Here is a 20696-nt window from a genome sequence, read left to right as displayed (position 1 = left end):
CCTAGTCCTAGCTGCCACCGGTTCGGTCATAGATGAGGTGCTTGGCACTGCAGGTGGTTGGTCTGAGGGGGCTAGGCTAGGTGCCGGTGAGGCGGGGCCAGGCTCCTTCTCCACTGGAGTAGAGGCTGCCCGTCGGGATCGGTTAGCTTGCATTGACCGGTCTGTCTTTGAAGTTCTAGAAGGGCTTCTCACATAGGGGGACAACTGGTCTAGTTGGGCCATGAAGCCAGATACCCCTGTCAATTCTTCGCCTTCTGACCCATTATCGAAGCCACCTGGGGGCACATATGGTGGAGGGTGTGGCGTTTCCTCCGGGCAGCTGGGCAAAACCTGTGTGACCTTTTGCAGCTTTTTGAGAGAGACATTTCGCGACAACAGGGCCTTACACCGTTGCATTTTAAGCTTTTTCAACCACGGAGGGGGGTAGTTAAGTAAGTCCAGCCAAACGTCTATGTATGGGGCCTGTTCCAGGTGTCCCAGGGTGGGGTGGAAGACTAGGCGGTGTACCTGCACCATTATAGGGATATCTAGTGTGCCTGTAGGGGGCCAACCAAACCCAAATGTGGGCCACTCTGTTTCGCAGAATTTTTGCAATTTCAGCCTACTCCACTTATAACCATAGTCCTGCGATTGGTATGCTTCCTTAAAATGCTTTAGCATAACCTCTAACGGGGTCACAGGCTTGCTTCCTCCACCACCCATGGACCACCCAAATAACCAGACAAGACAGATGAGGAAAGGGATCGGAGAGGAGGGTATGGGGTCCCTCCTTTTCCAGACACAATAAGGAATTGCATACATACACATCCGACCCAGGGAGCCGGATGCACACGGTCTCGAAGGGGAACTGCGGACGCCACTCACTTTCTACTGACCCACGGTGCAGGACACTCACGGTCACCAATGGAAACTGCAGTAGTCTCTCATCACACAAAAACCCAACAGTTCCTCCCACCTTACCTTAACAGAGGGTGATCAGTCCTCTCCCCTGTCCCTGTTTACAGGGAGGGATTATTTCTCAGTTTTGATACTTGCCTGCAGGCGTCTTCCTTCTCCACAGCTGGCCAGCCCCTGTCCTGTTCATCTCACCTCTCACCAGCAGTTCTTGGGTGCATCGATCGCCGCTTCCAGGGAACAGCAGTCTGAGGAAGTCCCTCGGATTCAATGGACCAATGGTGCCTGGGATGTTCCTTTCAACTCACCGATACACTGGCAGTCGGGATGGACCCTCCAGAGGGCCTCAGGGCCCCTTGTGTCCTGCTGCGGTCGCCATTAAATGTTGCAGCAAATCGAGATTCCGAATCAGGACACAAGACCACGAGAGATGGAAGAATACAGGTTTATTTGCGCAAAGCGTTCAGAGCATTAACATGGCAAATTCTGAACCCCCAGCTCTTCCTGGGACGATACTTTTATACTAGATATGACATCAGCAAGGACTTGGGCGTCCTTCTTACCACATTCACCAAATATGGACAAAAATGTATAATATATTATAAGGAAAATATGAAAGCATATATTTCCAGGAGAGGAAGTATCACGAGGATATAACAAACATGTTTTGATCATTCAGTTATCTTACACAACCAACATTTTCCATGTCCACCCTTGTTTACAGTAATATGGTTAGTTCAAGTTCCTTAAACCAGCGACCTTGTGGGTTTATGTTAAGCAAGAGAAAGAGGAAGCTACATCCTTTGCTAGGCATGACCTATAGTGCAGAGAATATACTTTGATATAATTATATTCCTTGTTATATTGATATAATTATATTCCTTGTTATATGCGTGGTCCACTTCAATCTCATTTCAGAAAATTTTCAAAACTAGATCGTTTTTGCTATTTTGGGGGAAATCTGATCATCTTTTGGGCCTCTGCAACCTTTCCTTGATTATCATTTTTAAGACCAGGTTACAATGCTGGAATTGAGCCTAACCAGTAGACCATTCACAGTATCTCTCAAACTCTTTAACGAAAACAGGACAGCAGATGTAGAAAAGTCGTTATGCTTTAGTGGACAGAAAGAAAAGACCGAAAATACGAGGAAAGAATTAAAACTCAAAGGTTATAAATATCGAAGTAATTATATTTTTCCCCTTTTAAAGAACTGGAGTAAAGAGGCCTTATGTGTAGCAACACATTGTGCATATTTCAAGCAGCTTAAAAGCAAATGTGCAACTCTTTGGAGGTGACATATGACTATTATTTTTATATTCATGTAATAATAAGCATATAGAACCACTAAAAATAATTTCCACTTCTGAAATAATTTAAAAACATAATAAATTATTATTAAGATCATTATTAAATTATTTTCATTGAACTTCAAAAAGAGAAAGAAAAACAATGCACAAAATTATCAAAGAGCACTTAAAATATAGGACATATATTTACAGAAACAGTATATAAGTTCTACAGGAGCATTTCAATGAATGGTGGTCATATTTCATTATAATAAATCTATGCATGTAAGTTCATAAGTGGTAATAACGTCAACTCTATAAACTGGAGCCATATAATTATGTTTCTACTACTGAAGAATAAGTGTTTTAGCTGTAGGTATGACAGAGAGAATTATTTGCCCAGGTGCAAATTCTTTACAATAGCTACATATTTAAAAGAATATGATCATCTGAAAATAATAAATCTTCTCAAAGTTGAAATAATATACGAAATAACTTATTTACAATTGCAACACATATTTGACTCAGAGTCATTTTACATTTGGCATGTCTCATTACTTGCATAAAACATCACTGCTCTGCAAGCTGCACTGACTGCCGGTAGGTTTCCAGGTGCAACTCAAGGTCTGGTCATCACCTATAAAGGCCTTCATGGCATAGGGCCAAACTACTTGTGCAAGCAGACCTAATAAACAGGGCATGCTCTGGGTCCTTTCTATTAAACAATGTCAGCTTATTTCATTCATTCATTCAGTTTCTATAGCTGCCCATCTCAATCACTTTGTGATGCATACAATTAAAAATAATATATACAATTAAAGCAACAAACATTTCAAAAAATGAAAAAATTTAAATTTTAAAAATCCAAAATAAATACACATAGCAGCTGAGATTCTTAGCCAGTAATAAAGCTATGAAACAAGACCCTTACAGAAGTGGTATTCAGCAGGTTCTGACCAGTTCTGGAGAACCGGTAGCGTAAATTTTGAGTAGTTTGGAGAACCGGCAAATACCACCTCTGACTGGCCCCACCCCCATCTATTCTCTTTCTCCCGATTTCCAGTTGATTGGCTGGGTCTTCTTTTGTTGCCCTGCACAGAAGAACGGAGCTGGAAAGAAGGTTAGTGGGGTGTGGAGGGAATGGGATTTTGCAGTAACCTTTTCCCAGGAGTGGGGAGGGAATGGAGATTTTAGACTATCCTTCCCCTACCATACCCATCAAGCCATGCCACCAAGCCACAGCCACAGAACTGGTATTAAAGAATCTGAATCCCACCACTGGACAGAGTCCCAGGATCAGGATCACAGCCAAGTTTTTAGAGTCTTATGAAAGGCTAACAAGGATGGGGCCAGTCTAATCTCTAAGTGTCAAATCTGCTGACATCAGGAGTGTCAAACCTGCTGACATCGCGGGCCATATCATGACGTATTGCAATGTTTTTTTGCTTTTGCAGAGCTGGGGTAGATATGGCCTGCGTGGGCTGTACATGGCCCATGTGTCGCCAGTTTGACAGGCATGCTCTAAGGGGAGGATATTCCACACAGCATGGAGTACTGCAGAAATGGGCCATCTTCTAGTTCCTATCAGCCAACACTTTTTAATTCCCTATGGAACAGCATCCCCTCACATACTCTGTGGAACCTCTGCAGGACTCCTCTGCCAAATGAAGCATCCGCTGAGGCATAGGTATCAATTTTATAATTTCTGACAAAGGGAGATGATGAAGCCCAAGCTGCCGCTCTGCAAATTTCGTCTATGGAGGCCTGTGTGGCCCATGCTGCTGACGTTGTCGCACTCCTTGTTGAGTGGGCTGTAATGCCCTTAGGAACTGAGATGGACTGGCATTCATAACTTTTGGCTATGGTGGCTCTCAACCATCTACCGATGGTCATGGACGACATCTTTTGTCCTAAGGTGGATGGGTTGAAGGATAGAAATAGAACCTCAGATTTTCAAAATGCCGCTGTGCGGTCTAGATAGATGCGTAAGGCCCTTCGCACGTCAAGTCTATACCACTGATGTTCCAGCCTATGAGATGGTTTCAGACAGAAATTTGGAAGGACCAACTCCTGAGCTCTGTGGAAGGTTGAATTTACTTTACAAGTGAACGATGGAGCCAAATGGAGAATCACTCTGTCCGCATGAAACACACACAGGTCCTTACACATTGACAATGCCGCCAATTCGGAAATTCTTGTAGCTGATGTGATTGCAATTAGGAAGGCCACCTTATGTCAGGAATTTAAGACTAGTGGTTCTTAGAGGCTCGAACGGACCAGTTGTAAGAGCAGTTAACATCTTGTTGAGATCCCAGGTGGGATAGCAGTGAATTACAGGAGGTCGTAAGTTTGCAGCACCCTTGAGAAAACTGCGGACTTGTGGATGATGTGCTATGGAACGAAGGTCACCCCAGGTTATCACCGAGGCTAAAGCCGCCACCTGTCTATGTAATGTATTTGGAGATAGGCCCTTGGTCAACCCCTCCTGTAAAAAACCCAATAATTGTCCTATTGATGGAGCAGTTGGGTCAATCTTAGACCCTTGGCACCAGCGACAAAAGGCTGACCACGTGGCCTCGTATATACGATTTGTTGAGGCCTGTCTGGATGCTTGAATAGTGGCAATAGCATCCCCTGAAATTTGTTGGGCCCTTAAACAGCTCCGCTCAGCCTCCATACGGCTAGACTGAACCATTGTGGGTTCAGGTGAAGTATCGGCCCTTGGGAGAGGGAAGCTTTCGACGGTGGAATTTTCCAAGGTTGTTCTCTCGACAGGTCCTGTAAATCTGCAAACCACGTTCGCCTGGGCCAGTAAGAGGCGACCAATATCAATTCCGCTCATTCCTCCAATAACTTCTCGATCAACCTGGGTATTACTGGGAGTGGAGGAAACGCATATAGAAGTCCGGGAGGCCACGGACATCGCAGGGCATTGACGGCCTCCGCCCTCTGAGTCGGGTACCTTGAAATATACCGGGGCAATTGGGCATTGAGAGGAGAGGCAAATAGATCGATCACCGGTTCCCCAAACCTCCGCACTGCTTCCTGGAAGAGAGACGGGTGTATGCGCCACTCTGCCTGATCTATCGTGGCCCTACTGAGCCAGTCTGCTTGTGTGTTTAATGCCCCTGCTATGTGTTCTGCCTTGAGTGAAGACAGATTGGTCTTGGCCCATTTGAACAACTTGGTCGTCTCCAGCATCAGAAGTTTGGAATGAGTACCCCCCTGTCTGTTTACATGGGCCTTGGTTGTGGTATTGTCTGTCAAGACCAGAATGTGGCATGAATGAAGAAGGGGTAGAAAACTGCGTAAGGCCAGGTGAACTGCTCGCAGTTCCAACAGGTTGATGCTTTGTGATTGTTCGGAAATAGTCCAAACTCCTTGTGCAGTGTGGGATTGGAAGTGAGCTCCCCATCCTATCAGGCTGGCATCGGTTGTGATTGTTGCCCTGTGAGGTTCCTTGAAAGGGCACCCCTTGTTTACAGTTTTTTCCGACCACCAGTGGAGCGATCGGAGAACATTGTGCGGTACCTTTATCCGGGCATTGGAGGTGGCTCTTCCGGATTGCTGGAAAGGTAGCAGGAACCATTGTAGCTCTCTAGAATGGAATCGAGCCCAAGGCACAATGGAAATACAAGAAATCAGTTTCCCTAACAGTTGAGACAGCAATGCCAGGGAAACCCTCTTTTAAGGCCCTGATCTCTTTGGCCAAAGACTGAATACTGTTTAACCTGTCCTGAGAGAGAAAGACCTTGCCCTCCATGGTATCTATCACTGCCCCCAAATGAACTAGCCTAGTTGAGGGGATCAGGTGGCTTTTATCCCAATTTATGGAAAAGCCATGACCCTGAAGGGTCTCCAGAGTAAACTTGGTATCCAATTGTGCTTGATGTCTGGAAGATGACAAAATTAAAATATCATCCAGATAACATTGTAAGCGGACAGATTTGATCCTGAGCAAGGCAGCCAATGCCGTGAGGACCTTGGTAAAAGTCCTAGGGGCCGAAGCCAGACCGAATGGCAGGGTGATATATTCATAGTGCCGATCACAATAGCAAAATCTAAGATATCTGTAGTGGGCAGGTCTGATTGGTATATGGAAATGTGGGAGCCCTGATAGTAGGGTCGAAAGGAACCCCTTCGAAACAACTGGGACGTTCTGTTTTCAGACCTACAAAATAGAGGGGGAAGCACTTTTTTCTTGTTCCTGTTCTGTATGAGGGGCTCCAAGACACTGCCAAATAATTTATCCCCTGATATTGGGGCTGATGCCAGCTTGCATTTATGTTTGGTGTCCGCCTGCCAATGTCTGAGCCATAACAGTCTCCGTGCTGATACATGAGATGCTATGGCCCTAGATGAGAATTTGACTGCGTTAAATGTGGCGTCGGCGGAGAACTCTGCGGCTGCCATAATTTTAGCTATGTCCTGGTGGGCTCTGACATTTGACGCCGGCAATATATCCCTCAGGTGGGAGAGCCATCGAAGGGAAAAACATGTAAAAAAGGACGCAGCTGTAGCTGCCCTAATGGCCCAGGCGTCAGAAACGTGTGCCCTACGTAGTGCTAACTCTGCTCTCTTGTCTTCCGGTCTCAGGGTTTCCTCGGCCTCATTAGGAAAAGTGGAAGAAGAGGCCAGTGCCACTATGAGTTCATCCACCTCTGGCGTTTTTAGAAAATTTGCAAACTCTGGTGCCAAATTGAAGTATAGCTTATCATACCCTGTTGGTGCAGGGTATGATGCTGCTGATGCCCATTGACTTTGTACTAATTCAGCAAACATACGAGGGACAGGGGTAGTTTCCACCTCATTAGCCGGTTGTGAGAATATTAGGTCCTCGGATTCGTCCTGAGACCCTGTTGGCAATGGATGAGGTTCAGATGTGCCTAGTTTAGCGGTGTTCTTTGCCTTGAATAGTAAGGATTTAAAGAGGTGCTGGCGAAAAAGGCCAGAAAAAGTAGGTTGGTCTGGGATGAGGCCTTCGTCATCCGACATTCCCCGTTCTAGTGGGTCAGCCTCTGACAGCCCCAAGTCCATCTGATGGATTGACCCCCCCTCCATGGAAACCTCCTGGTCCTCAAAGTCCACTTCCTCCCAGAGGCCCTGGGCTGATAAGTTAGGAATATTGGGGAATACCTGAAATTGATGTTGTTGGGTATGCTCGAAGGATCGAGCGGACAGGGATCCCGCATCCGAAGCGGTCAATAAGTGTCTGGTCTGGATGGATTGCTGAAGTCCAGCCGCAATGCCCCTTTGAATCGTCATCTCCATCCATTGCCTAATTTCAATGGGGATAGTCTCAGGTAATCCCTCCTCCTGTCTCAGGCCGGTGGCCATAGGTATGAAGGTTGCCTCTGGAATTGGCCAGGCAGTGCCGAATGGGGGAGATGTGACTATGGGGGTTTGTCCAGAAACAGCCAGTCGTTGCTGCTGCTGCTCTAACTCGCGATTTGAAAGCTGCTGTCAAGAGAAACAGCAAGGCAAAGAAAATCGTGGCTGGGAGTGTTCTGTTCCGATTGCAAGGCAGGCGATCGGAAGGCTAGATAAAACAGTTTCCTGAGGCAGTAGCCTCAAGCTGCCTGAGGAGTGACAGGCTCTGCTAATTTTACGAGGGAAAGTGATCGGAATGGTAGATAAGGCTGTTTCCTGACGCGAAAGCCTCAAGCTACCTGCTTTACGAGGGAAGCTGTTTTAGAATTGTTACTTTTTGCTTAGATAGAGGGGGAAACCTGAAAATCCAAATTAAATGGTTAAGGGTTTTAAAGATCCAACCTGAATTTGAGCAAAGCCGTTCCAGTCAGGGAGTGCACAACCTCTTACCACAAAGGCTGAGCTAAAACTGGGGGATGCTGAGGAGGAGTCCCATGGAGGAGGAGGAGCGTCCCGGAGTTTTAAGCCCAGCCTTTCCAGAAGAGACTGAAGCACCTCCCCACTTATGGATGCTCTGAACAGCTCATGGGAGAATTTCCACTAAAGGGAATCCTTCGATATTTGTTAGTAACCTACAGATGTGCAAAATGATATTGTTCAACGTGGTACTCTATAGATTTGTTGGATTTGGACTTCCTGGAAAGAGAATTGTTTGAGTATTGCACTCCAGTATATTGGGAATGTACCAAATTGGAAAAAGCTGCTTTAAAAATATTTACAAGGTGTAACTAACAAACTTTAAAAGCAGATTTGATAGTTGTATACTTTGGTTTCTAATGCTGGAATGCAAATCTTGGGAGGCTCTGTAAAACAGAGAAGGAAGACAGCCAGAATTCCCTAACAATCCTAGACACCTAACAATTCCCTTAGAATAAAAGCAATCCAGTACATCTTGTACCTTCTGAACTTCAAATGCTATCCACCAGTCTTGTATTTGTGAAATATCTGACAACCGTTCTATTCCTGGAAATCCTTATAAGGAATAAAACCACAGTGCTTATCTAGTCTCTGCTGCATATGTAATGGCTGGGTTTAAGATGGGTAAGTCCCTAACAGTGCAGGACTGATATAATAGATCATTCATGAGAATTGCACATAATAAATTTAGTTGTTCAGACAGTGTGATAATTCTACAAAGCCCCCAAGTTATATTAAAATTTAACATATTCCATGTTCTCTCACTCCTTCATATTTCCCCATTCAATTCTGGTATCTCTACCATTTGTCTTCTTTTCATCATTAAAGCTGCAGCAGCCCTACCTTACAGGTGAGATTTTTCTACCTAATTTAATGCACTGGAAGGGTTTGATCCTTCAATATTACCCAGCATTTGCTCACATTTTACTTTTACCCTTGCTCAATGTTTTTTCCCCCATCTGGCATACATTCAGGGAGTTTGAAGCAGCATATAGAGTTGGCCTCTAAGGCCTTGGTCCAATAACTGAAAGGTCAAGGGAAACAGTTCCAAAGCTGTAGCAGAAAACTGCTTAGAACAAGGGTCTTCAAACTTGGCAAGTTTAAGACTTGTGAACTTCAACTCCCAGTATTCCTAAGCTAACTTGACTGGAGGAGGAATTCTGGGAGTTGAAATCCACAAGTCTTAAAGCTGTCAAGTTTGAAGACCCCTGGCTTAGGTTAAAGATGACAGGAAAAATAAAGGCCATCTTAAGAAGAAGCTCCACATTTGGATGCAGGGAAAGAGTACAACCAGTCATAACTACAAAAGCAAAAGCTGTGCAGTCTGTCCAGTGGCCTTCCCAATCAATACAACCCTGACAATGATGGAAAATGCAATCAATCATGTGAGACAAAGGAGGAAACCTAGGTATCAGAAAGAGGCACACCAGTACTGTATGCTCATTTAAGGCTGGCCAAGATTTTGTGCTGATGGAGGCAAAGCAGCAATTCTCCCAGTCAAGGAAGGCAATACCCCTAAAGCCAAGACATCAATCTCAAAACACACACACACACACACACACACACACACACACACATCTCCCAAAACCTAGTAATAAAAATCCAATGGAACAAATTAAATAACAAATGATTTGTTGCCTTTCCATACTACTTAGAATCTGCGGCCTAAAGTAGTCTGCTTAGGTTTGTGTCATGATAGACCCTCATGCCTGAACCATACTTTGATATATTTCTGCTGGTTTTGTCTGCTCTCTTCCTCTGTAAACTAGCAAAGAATGATCAGCTGTGAAGAAATGATGGGTAAAATGACCCTGATTCTTAGCTACTTTTCCTTCAAGAAATGGTGCAGGGGAAACTTTGCTCTAGATCAGGGGTGTCCAACCTTGGCAACTTTAAGACTTGTGGACTTCAACTCCCAGAATTCTGGGAGTTGAAGTCCACAAGTCTTAAAGTTGTCAAGGTTGGACACCCCTGCTCTAGATTACTGCTAGTGGAAAAAGAGCTGTGGGGGAGCAGCAGCAAAGTGATGGTGGGTGAACATTAAATATATCTCTTGTCTAATCCATTGTCTTTCTCTTCAGAGCAGTAACAGGAAGGTCCAGGACAGTGTCAGAAAAGGAATTATGTACTACAAACATTCAGAATATGCAAACAAAAAATATATTAAAAACACTCCTTGATCTTAACTAAAACAGAGCCAACAGGTTTGTTTGCAGAGTGCTATGCTGTTGGCAGTTTTCACTGTAACAGACTAAAGTAGAAATCCCCTCTGGAAATAATGCTGACAAGTAAAAACCGTGAGAGAGAAATATAGAGTTCTAACCTATGACATCCACAACCCTTTTGAAAATCAGACAGCAAAATAACAAAAAACAAATGAAATATGGCTAAGACAAAAGAAAATCATTATTTATAAAACACATTATTTTATACAACTCTCTGCCATGAATTATATACATGGCTGGATCATTAGATCGGTAGCATCACATGATGTATCGGGACTTTTTTCCCCTTCGCTAAACTGGGTGGGGGTGGAGCCCACAGGCCGCAAGTTTTACACACGATTTAATTTATTCAAGAGAGACTTCAGGCATTGATTTAGAACAGAGGTCTCCAACCTTAGCAACTTTAAGATTTGTGGACTTCAACTCCCAGAATTCCTCAGCCAGCAAAGGAATTCTGGGAGTTGAAGTCCACAAGTCTGATTTAGAAGAGGTCTATTAATGGGTTAGTGATCACCATACTGGACTCCACCTCCTGCCATCCACGGTTTAAATTGAGAGGGTCTTGAACTGTGGTAGAAAAGCTGCAGATTCCAAAGAGGTAAATGTGCTGTGTAAGGATAAGAAATGATTGAGACAAAGAAATCTTTGTGGATATTCACCAGTCAGCAGTAACAGCCACCAAAAACATAGGCATGACATATTATCATTTACAAGCTGCCCCCCGCATTTAATAGAACAGAAAGGGGAAGGGCTTGCAGTGGAAAATTAAGTAGTACCTGCACATTCTTTTTGTAAATTTATATTGCCTTCAGTAGGGCCCACCTGTGATTTTGGAGCTTGGTTAAAGTTGAGAACAATTACAATAAAAGATTTAGTGAGTTGTTAGCACATTTCCCCATTATTTCTTCTTGGAGTTGCCATTAAGCACTTGGGATCTTTCTTTAAAAATATTCTATTATGCCTTTAAGATGTCTACATGAAAAATACTCTAATGATACTATAAATAAGTGTTCTGGCAACGGTTGCTTATATGTTACCTTATTATAGATACAAGAGAATGATCATGATTTGGCTTGTTAACAATGCTTTGCTGAATTATACTACTTAATGGTTTACTTTTTAATGAAATAATTAGATTTGTGCAAGAATATTTCAGCAGGATATTAACACCTTGATCTCTCTATAGCCATGTGGGTTCACAAAGTAGCTTAGGAGACTAATAATTATTTTGCAGTTGAACGGCATCAGAAATTGTACCAGAATATTGATGATTTTTGCTGATAGTCATAATCCAGGCAATTGCAAGAGAAAGGAGATGCCTTCTCAGAAGTCCCTTCCTCTCTAGTGAGCATAGTCCATACTATACCTTTGTCAGCAGAGGTGGTATTCAGCAGGTTCTAACCAGTTCTGGAGAACCAGTTGCAGAAATTTTGAGTAGTTCAGAGAACTGGTAAATATCACCTCTGACTGGAGATTTTACAGTATCCTTCCCCTGCCACGCCTACCAAGCCACGCCCACAGAACCGGTTGTAAAAAGAAAATTGGATCTCACCTCTTTGGGCATAACACTGGTAGAGGTTTTTACCATGATAGGGTACAATTGATAGGGGCAAACTGACCTCTCTCTTGATGTCATTGCTGCTTTCTCTTTCTTCTTTAGCTACTGGAGAAAAGGAATTTCCCATCCTGTTGACCCAGGACAGCATTGAATTAAAATGTTGAGTATCACAATGTTTAAGTAATCTCAGCTCTTCAGTATATCTGCAACACTGAGTTATCTGAGTTATGTTCTTACATAATTGAAAAGTCTTTCCATTTGTGGAAATCTCAGGTAAATGGTATTTGCTGTTGTCATTATTTTAGCTGTTTCTTCCTCTGCTTTCAGCCCCCAACTAATTCCTCAACCTCCAGAACAAATTTTCACTAGATCAGTAGAAAAGTCCCTAATTTGATCAAATTTTGTGAATAGAAAAAAATATGAATTTAAAAAAAATAGATATTACTATTTCTGGAATGCTGGAAATGTTCATATATGCTAATTGAATTGAATGGATTAGAATGATAAACTAACAATCAAAAGGGAATTGAAACTTTTAGCATTGCATCTGTTAAACATTTTGCTAAAAATGAGTCCTTCTAGTCTTTAGTTCTTCCCTGAAAACCCTGATATAAAAGGGCCTTGACTTTGACATACCAGTATAGTTTATATTACTAAAGAAATCAGTTATGTATCCAATGCCGTCTTCATAATTAGACTTCTACTACTATTGGGTGTAAATCAGGGTACTTAAAACTGGCCCATGGGGCCAGCCTGAAAATAGCAAAGGACTGGCCCACGGTGCCTCTGGCAGCCAAAGCGGGTTACAAGGGGCTGCCCACAGCACACACTGCACCCTGTTCGGGCCAGCAAAGTGCTGCAGGAGGCCTCCCAGGCCAAAAACTGGCCATGGGGCCCCATTTTGGCCATCAGGGTGCTATCTCCCCACCCGCGGCTGGCCAACGGCAGAGAACTACAATGCTGATCCAGCCCTCGAAGAAATCCAGTTTGACACCCATGGTGTAAATGCTGATCTATCACCGGATAGATCTATCACAAGATAGACTCACTGGAGAAGAGCCTAATGCTGGGAATGATTGAGGGCTAAAAAAGAAGGGGACGACAGAGAATGAGGTGGCTGGATGGAGTCACTGAAGCAGTCGGTATGAGCTTAAATGGACTCCAGAAGATGGTAGAGGACAGGAAGGCCTGGAGGAACATTGTCCATGGGGTTGTGATGGGTCGGACACAACTTCGCAACTAACAACAAAAATCACGAGACAAAAAAACTTGAAACTTCCCAAAAAATGTCAATGCCAACTGATATTAACATGATCATAGAGTTTCCTGTAGGTCAAAAAGCCCAGATATAAAAACTCCTGCTAAGTCAGGTAGAGAATTCAGGATTCCGAAGATTCATTTAAATAGTTCTGGGATATATATAAAAAGAGCAATAGCTTTGTTCTGGCATTTGTCCGATCTATGGCATTTAGAAGAAACTGTCACAAGCATGATGGTTCTTTCTATCTTTGACGGTTTAAAGAATTTGTATAAACTTTAAGTACAAAAGCAGTCTTCAATAATGCACATAAATACCCAATGTTCCAGCATTCACTTGCATAATTAAACTTGTATTTACTTATGTCACCAATGGACCCAGAAGAAACAGGTATTCAAAAGGAAGTTATGACAGGCTTAAAAGAAAGAGTTTTCAAAACTGACAGAAAAAAAAGGTTGCGCTAAAGGCTTATGATTGAACAGAATGTCTACAAGGAAACTGCAATGTCTTTCCCTAAAAAAAGAATGAATGTAACTGAACCACAGAAATGGCTCATTTCCTAATATCCACAGCGGTTTGGATCAATCAGTGTAACAAAACAATGTCTTTTTCTATCCAAGGCCTAATGCCACGTCTATCAATAGCACCCCTTTACTATGAGAAGGCTCAATAACAAAATGTAGTATTACTATTCAGCAAGTTCAAGCATGGCAAATTAAATGTAATCCAGCAACCTAGTTGCACATTAACCCAGAAAGGTTTCCTATCTCTATTTTAGGGAAGACAAAATCTTGGAACTCCTGCAATGAGATATGAAATTTTGTTACCAAATTCATGCTCGGCTTTGCATTTCAGCTCAGGGGTCTCTTGCAACAATGCACCAAGAAGCCTCTTTGTGCCATGCTTCTGGTCCAGGATGCATCTGAGCCTCATCCTGGGATGCAACTCATGGGCTTCTTGCAGCTCCAGAGCCATGGTATGCCAGAAATCCCAGTGTGGCAGCACTTTTTAAAATGTATTAATCAAATTTATAGAATGCGGAACATCAGAATTGGAAGGAATTATGGAGGTCTTCCAGTCCAACTTCCTGCCCAGGCAGGAGACCAAGTTTGTCAAAGGCCCCTGGGCTGAATCTGGCCTGCGATGTGGTTGAATCTGGCTCATGGGGCCATCCTGGAAAATGTAAGGAGACAGCCCACGTTACTTCGATCTGGTTTACCCAATGTAATGAGGAAACATTGGACCAGCATGGCTTCCGCCCGATCTACCCAATGCAAAGAGGAAACATCAGGCCAGTGTGGCTTCAGGCCAGTCTACCCAGTGCAGAGAGGAAACATGCTAGCAGTTTGGGGAATGGCGTCAAGCTGGCCACGCCCACCCCATCAGCCATACCCAGTGACTGGTATCAAGCTGGCCAAACCCACCCACTTGGCCACTCTCGCCCGCCCCCCTGAGGTCAAGCACAGCCCTGATGCGGCCCTCAATGAAATAGAGTTGGACGCTCCTGCCTTATACCATTTGTCTGAAAATTGCCTGAAAATATAGCAGCCCATCTCACCATTGTTGGGCAGTGCACAACAATCAGATATAATTGTATTCTTTCTCCAGCCTCCCTGAGCTCACACATAAATACAAGCATACACACATACACACACACACACACACACACCGCATCCTCTTTCTTCAGCATCCCCTGAGCTCATGCTGTTCTGCATAACACCCTTCCCCAACTTGCGCAGGCTTTCCCAACCTCCCTGTGGCTCCCCCATGTCCCTTACCTGCTATCACTGGTGCTTTCCGCTTAACAACTCACAAATCTGGAGTTACAATGGCAACCGAGACTGCCATGATTGCCCTCACTAAGCAACGCAGTCACATGACATCACATTTTACATCCTCATTGCTTAGTGATGGAAATCCCAGTCCTAATTGTGGTCATAATTTGAGGACTACCTGTAGTACAAAAGACATCAGCTAATTCATTATGAGTCAGTGATTGGATTCCCACTTTGTGCTAAGCCATGGCTTACTGAATAAATCACACTTCTATGAATTCACAAGGCCATAGTTTGTTGAATAAATGAATTCGCAGGTTGCTATATGATAAAATTATTCTAACTTGGCAAATTATTTAAATGCTGTGACATATATGGTTTGCAAGCTACAATGACAGTGTTTAAACAATACACTAGGTAAAGACCTCTGGGAATTGTATATACATGTTTGCATAACTTAATATACTCAGCATTATATTATGCATGGCTATATCTAGCAAGCTCTGGCAGCTGATTGAGTCTATTGTGAATATCTCATCCTATTCATGGTGGCTCCCGCATAGATCTCCAGGGGCAGGGGAGAGGCAAGTGATTAAATGTGTGTTGGGATGAAAACCCTGCCCTACTTGCATCACAATACTGTACACAAGTATGAAAGGGTTGGACTTTACATTGTGACATACAATCCAGATTTCATCGTTTTGATGAGTTAGTGTGGATGCCTTTGGATTCCCATTTCCAAATGGCCACATCATAGACATTCCCGAATGTCTTCTTGTTTTGACCAAACCAGTCTAATCTCTCTCCCATCATAGTCTTTGCAACAAACTCGGCAATAAACCCAAAACCTCAAACCCAAAGCCCCAAAATTCAATAGATAATAAGTAACTAATTCAGATATTTTTATCTGTGACTGAGTACTTGCCTTCCCTATTCTTCTTCTTCTTCTATTTGACTTGACATTATTTCCGAATCTAAGAGATTTGATTGCATTATTGTAAATAAAGGAATTTGTCATCAAAGCTTCCTCCACATAAGACTGCCTAATGGCACAGCTTTTTAGGGTAGGCCCAAACTTTGTTAACTTTTGTAATGCTAGATCCTAGGCGGGAAAATCCAAAGTGCAATGCTTTCTATTTTTTTCCTTCAAAGCCTGGATAGCAGGCAGAAGTCTTTGATAAGAAGGTTCAGAAGTCATCATTTGGACAAAGTACAGCATATCAGTGAGTTCAATTGCTCGGGAGCAGCTTATTGTAAAAATCCTTAAATAGAAATCTGGCAGGCTTTGTACCTAGCTTGGCTACGTCCAAAGGCTACACACTCTGAAATTATTATTTGGGACTTTGTTATTGGTGAAAGACTCACAACATGACTCAGCAAGGTTAGTTACTTTATTGCAGTCTTCTGGGGGCAGGAAGCCATATACTGTACAACAGAATGTGTCTACTGCAGTGGCCAGCAATCACAGTTCTATATAGGTCTACAATCCAGGGTTTTAGTTTTAGGCTTCTTCTTCCCATCTTTCTAAGTCAACAGATATTTTGCATCTCTCTTCATGTTCCTGAAAGGGTTGACCTAAGAGTTGACTTGAGTTTAGAAATTCTCTCACAAAATTCTTCTCTATCAGGACCCATGGAAAGAGAGGTCCACCAGTAAAAAAAAAAATAGATTACTTCCCACCCCACCCCATTATGTTCTGGTTTCTCTCCAAACAAAAGCTGTAGTCATACTAAGTTCAGTGAGATTTACTCCAGGTAAATGGGTATATCTTACATATTCTTAATTGCTGTGTACTAATTAAATTATCAAGCAGAAAAGTAAAACTTCAGAATAGATTTGGGAATCATATACGTCCCATTAAATCAGCCAAGCGGCAGTAATTTTTAATTATTAAGTTCCAGGAAAAAGGAAAGTTATTTTTTTTTAAAGTTTGCTTATTTGTATCCATGTGATTGAAACTCCTAAGTAGAAGAAACCACATTTAAAGATGTTTATTGAAATCATTCCAACCCCTTTCCATTTCAGTTTAAAATTAAGATTTTTTATTTTGGATGTTACAGTTTAAAATACCAAAGATATTTATTAGCAATTATTACAAATCAGACACTAAATTCTTAAACAACTATGTCATAATCAGAACTAGACTAGCAAGTAGATGGATCTTCAAGAGTCTCTCAATGAATTTGTTTCTAATTGAAATTTAACATGAAAGCTATAATCCCAACCACAAGTACCAGTGAACTAACAGTCAAGCTTCTGAATAGCTATGTATAGGGTTATACTATGAAAAAATACAGAAGTGGAGTAACTACTACTCTGAAAGATTTAACTAAGGATACATTCTTGTGTATACCATATTGTATTATTAGGGGAAAGAATAACAAAAAGCATTAGTAGTAGCCATTCATCTTCCAATTAGTACTTCAACATGATCCATTTGGGAGCTACACATAAGAAGAGCTGCCAAAACATATCACATTTAGTATTTGTCAATAAGTATTCAGAATTTCTGAAGCCTCTAGACAATGCATATTCTAATTATATTGCCCTTTCTAATTTAGCTACAATACACATAAATAAAAACTATGTAATTCTCCAGCAGACTATCAAAATTTAAATATTTTTAATATCAAGAACTTGACATTTATGTTAAACCAAGATACACTGATCTGCAGAAGTAAGAGCAGTTTCATGAATGAAGCAGTAAGTAAACTCAGGTAAGTACCGAGTAACTAACAGCACTGTACCAAAGAACATTTGGCTCTTTAAATATTGCTGAACTACTACTAAGAGAACTTCAACCAGCACAGCAAGTGATGAGCAACACTAAGACCTATTGTTGAGATGCAGGTTCTCTGTCCTTGCTGTGAGTAATCCAACATTCTGATTAATTGAGCTGACAATGTGGAATCCATTTGTTACATTTATATTTTATCAATGGCTAGGTAGTAAAACATACATTTAAAATCATAGATGTGTGAAGAACAATTCATCTTTGAAAGGATGAACCCTAGTAGTTGGGTGCAAATATGAGAGAACACAATTTGTTCTCCTCCTTTTATTACACTGACAATAGTTAAAGGTTGGCACCCAATGCAGGGGTTCAGAAGCAGACAAGCACCTCCAAAGTCACAAACCTTGACTGCAGCATGCCACTAAAAGGTAGTCCTCAAACAAGCTGATCAATTAAATCTACTTAGTTTGCCAATAGAAACTAACAGGTGTGGCCAATCTTAAAGCAACAGCACACTTCCCACAAGCTCTAGCAAGGCAGGCCTTGCTCCTAAGATAAATCTCTATACAGTTCTTATCTCCAACTCCAAACACATCCCTTCCAAATGCCCTTTAATGGCATCATCAGTCACTCAAGGACAAATTAATTGAAGCAGCAGGAACTGGAGCCGGTTTACTTTTTTAATCACATGTTATCAGCAGTGGCAAGGTTGTAGCACTACTCAGCTTTCTACTCTATGGAGGGGGAGAAAATATGATCCATGTGTGAACATGCAAGAAATTCCAGAATCTTTAATGATGACTAATTCTCTCAAAGAACTGAGGAAGGGGTATGTATGAAGAAATCAATCTAGGCTGTGAATCTCTCTATACTTATTCAGGGGGGAGGGTAAGCTCTCTTCAACTATTACAGCAGGGTTTACTTCCAAGGAAACAAAAGATGAGATGTTAAAAGAATTGGGGGGGGAGGGGAATTAACAAAAAACCTTGAGCAATTCCCATAAATTAATGGAGGGCTTGGGCCTAATATTCTCTGCCCCCCCCCCCTCAATCAAGCTCAGGCATTCCAATAAATGAATATAGGTGCAATCATTTAATCGAACTGCAGGCAACTTCATTTCCCTGCATGCCGCAGGCAGCATTTTGGGTTCGTCTGGCATTACATAATATTGCTTCGAAAGACACAATAGTAGCTGAACCCTGGGAGCCTCCCCTAAAGATAATATAACGAACTGTATGCAATCGGGTTTTTTTTTTACCTAGCCATGATAACTCCACCACTACCACCACCCATTGCGCGGTCTGCTCTCCCGCAGCTTTTTTTTTAGGGGGGGGGGCGTTTTGCAATAATTAATCTTAGGGGGTCCAACCCCATCAGTTCGTCCTCCGCTCCTAGGAAAGACGAGCCCGGCTTGGCCTCTGACACTCCAAACTATCTAGTCGGCGTTTTTTTGTTTTTTGCCACCCGGCCGCGAATCTGGTTCTCCAGGAAAAAGGAGCTTCGTTGTGGCGTTTTGTCATCACTCGGCGTTAGGGAGCCTAAAAATAGACTGGCAACGAAGCACCGCTTCTTTGGCAACCTTGCCACTCGCGGGAGTTTCCCCTCCTAAAGATGTTAATCGCAGAAACAATAAAGTTCCCCAATTAAAACAAAAACAAAAAATAGCAGGAGAAATTGCTGGGCTGAGCAGGGCTTTGCTTTTTTTTTTTTTTACCTGTTCCCCGAAGTCGATGGCGATATTGGTGATGCCCAAAGGGACCAAGAAGCGAATGAGGGGCCAATAGTTGGTGAGCGCCGGAAATTTCACCATAGTCCCAGCTGCGCAGCGACCCCAAACACATCTGCCGGAGCGGGAAAGCTACCAGGTGGGAAAGCCGGAGAGCGACGAAGGGCGGAAGAAGAAGCGGATGCTTCTTTAAAAACGAGGCTGCCGGCTTTCCCCAGCAAGGCGGCGAGGCATCAAGCGATCAGCAGCGGCTCCACTCGCGTCTGCCTCCTTTTCTGGTCTGGTGCGCGGAGCGGTTGCGTTGCTCCCTTTAGCAAGAAATCCCAAACACCAAGTCCATCCCTGTTGCCACCGCTGCTCCTGCCCTCCTCCCACACAATAATCTGCCGCTAGTGGAAAAAAAAGGAGGAGGAGGGACGCCGGCGGCACCATTACCTCCGCCGCCAGAAATATCTCCGGCCGCTTTTTCCATTATCAGAACCCCAAGGAGGGGAAAGTCAAAAAAAAAAACCAAACAAACCACCATCTCCACCCCACCCACTGGAGGGAGCTGCGAGCGCCCCGCCTCAGCCCGAGGTGGGCGAGCCGGCTGCCGGAAAGTGATGGGAGCCGGAGGGGGGTGGCAGAGGGGAAGAACCACACATCCCCGGCGTGGAGATCACACAGGATCTGCACTGCTCTTCCCTCCGCCGCCTCTCTCGCTCTCCCCTCCCTCCGCCGCCTCTTCTTTCCGGGGCTGTGAGGGCAGAAAGAGGTGGGAGCTTTGCTAGCTGGCCGACTTTGCCGCTTAGCGGAGGGAGAAAGCCGCCTAGGAAAAGGCCGCGCTGCGCCGCTCTTCTTTCTTTTTTTTAAAAAAAAATCGCCTCTTTTTGCCAGCCGCTTTCCCTTGGCGCGTTAAGCACGTGGCCTGCTTTACCCAAGCTGGTCTCTATGAGTTTGGGTTTTGTTTTTTTCCCCTTCCCTCTCCTTCCTTCGCGTCTTCCCCCGAGGAAGCAGGAGCCGGTGGAAAGGGAGAGAGAAATGCTCTGTTGTTGCTGCTCCTCCTCCTCCTCACGCCGCGGCCTGGGCACAGCACCAGTCGAACTGCCCGCCCGCCGCAGCAGCAGCGGCAGCGAAGCGCTTAGGCCAAAAACTCAAAGGGCGTGAAAGGGACGCGCTGCGCTGGATCCAGCCCACAGCACGCGGCGTTTGCAGGAGGCCGCGCTTTGGGGGAAGCTAGAAGGCGATTCTTTTGGGGTTTGGGGACCTACCTCATCGTATCTTAAGAGTGTAGGAAGCCCCCCCCCCGTTTCTCCAGATTAAAATATTATTTATTCTTAATATTAAAAGGGGCAGGATGGAATATTTTCCCCAAAGGAGAAATACAGAAAACCGGACATGATTTTTAGGA

General features: G+C 43.5%; 2 protein-coding genes across 2 annotated transcripts in view; both read right to left on the bottom strand.

Moving 5' to 3' along the window:
* The window catches only part of ANKH (ANKH inorganic pyrophosphate transport regulator), a 115006-nt gene extending 94596 nt beyond the window's left edge, over window positions 1-20410 (bottom strand). The window contains exon 1 of the mRNA XM_026701048.2: window positions 19295-20410. Coding sequence (XP_026556833.1) covers window positions 19295-19390 — 96 coding nt within the window. The 5' untranslated portion in view covers window positions 19391-20410. The remainder of the gene's footprint in view (window positions 1-19294) is intronic.
* Window positions 3545-14046, bottom strand: LOC148126306 (uncharacterized). The gene is made up of 4 exons (XM_087928713.1): window positions 13899-14046; window positions 8512-8585; window positions 6166-7643; window positions 3545-3704 (listed from the first exon to the last, which is right to left on the bottom strand). Exons 1-4 carry the CDS (start codon window positions 14044-14046, stop codon window positions 3545-3547), a joined length of 1860 nt encoding a protein of 619 aa, XP_087784839.1.
* Window positions 20411-20696: the final 286 nt, after the last annotated feature.

This window comes from Pseudonaja textilis, chromosome 3 (assembly GCF_049901715.1).
Source record: "Pseudonaja textilis isolate UNSWEBS1 chromosome 3, rPseTex1.2, whole genome shotgun sequence".
NCBI classification, from domain to species: Eukaryota; Metazoa; Chordata; class Lepidosauria; order Squamata; family Elapidae; genus Pseudonaja; species Pseudonaja textilis.
This window is presented reverse-complemented; position numbering and strand designations above follow the sequence as displayed.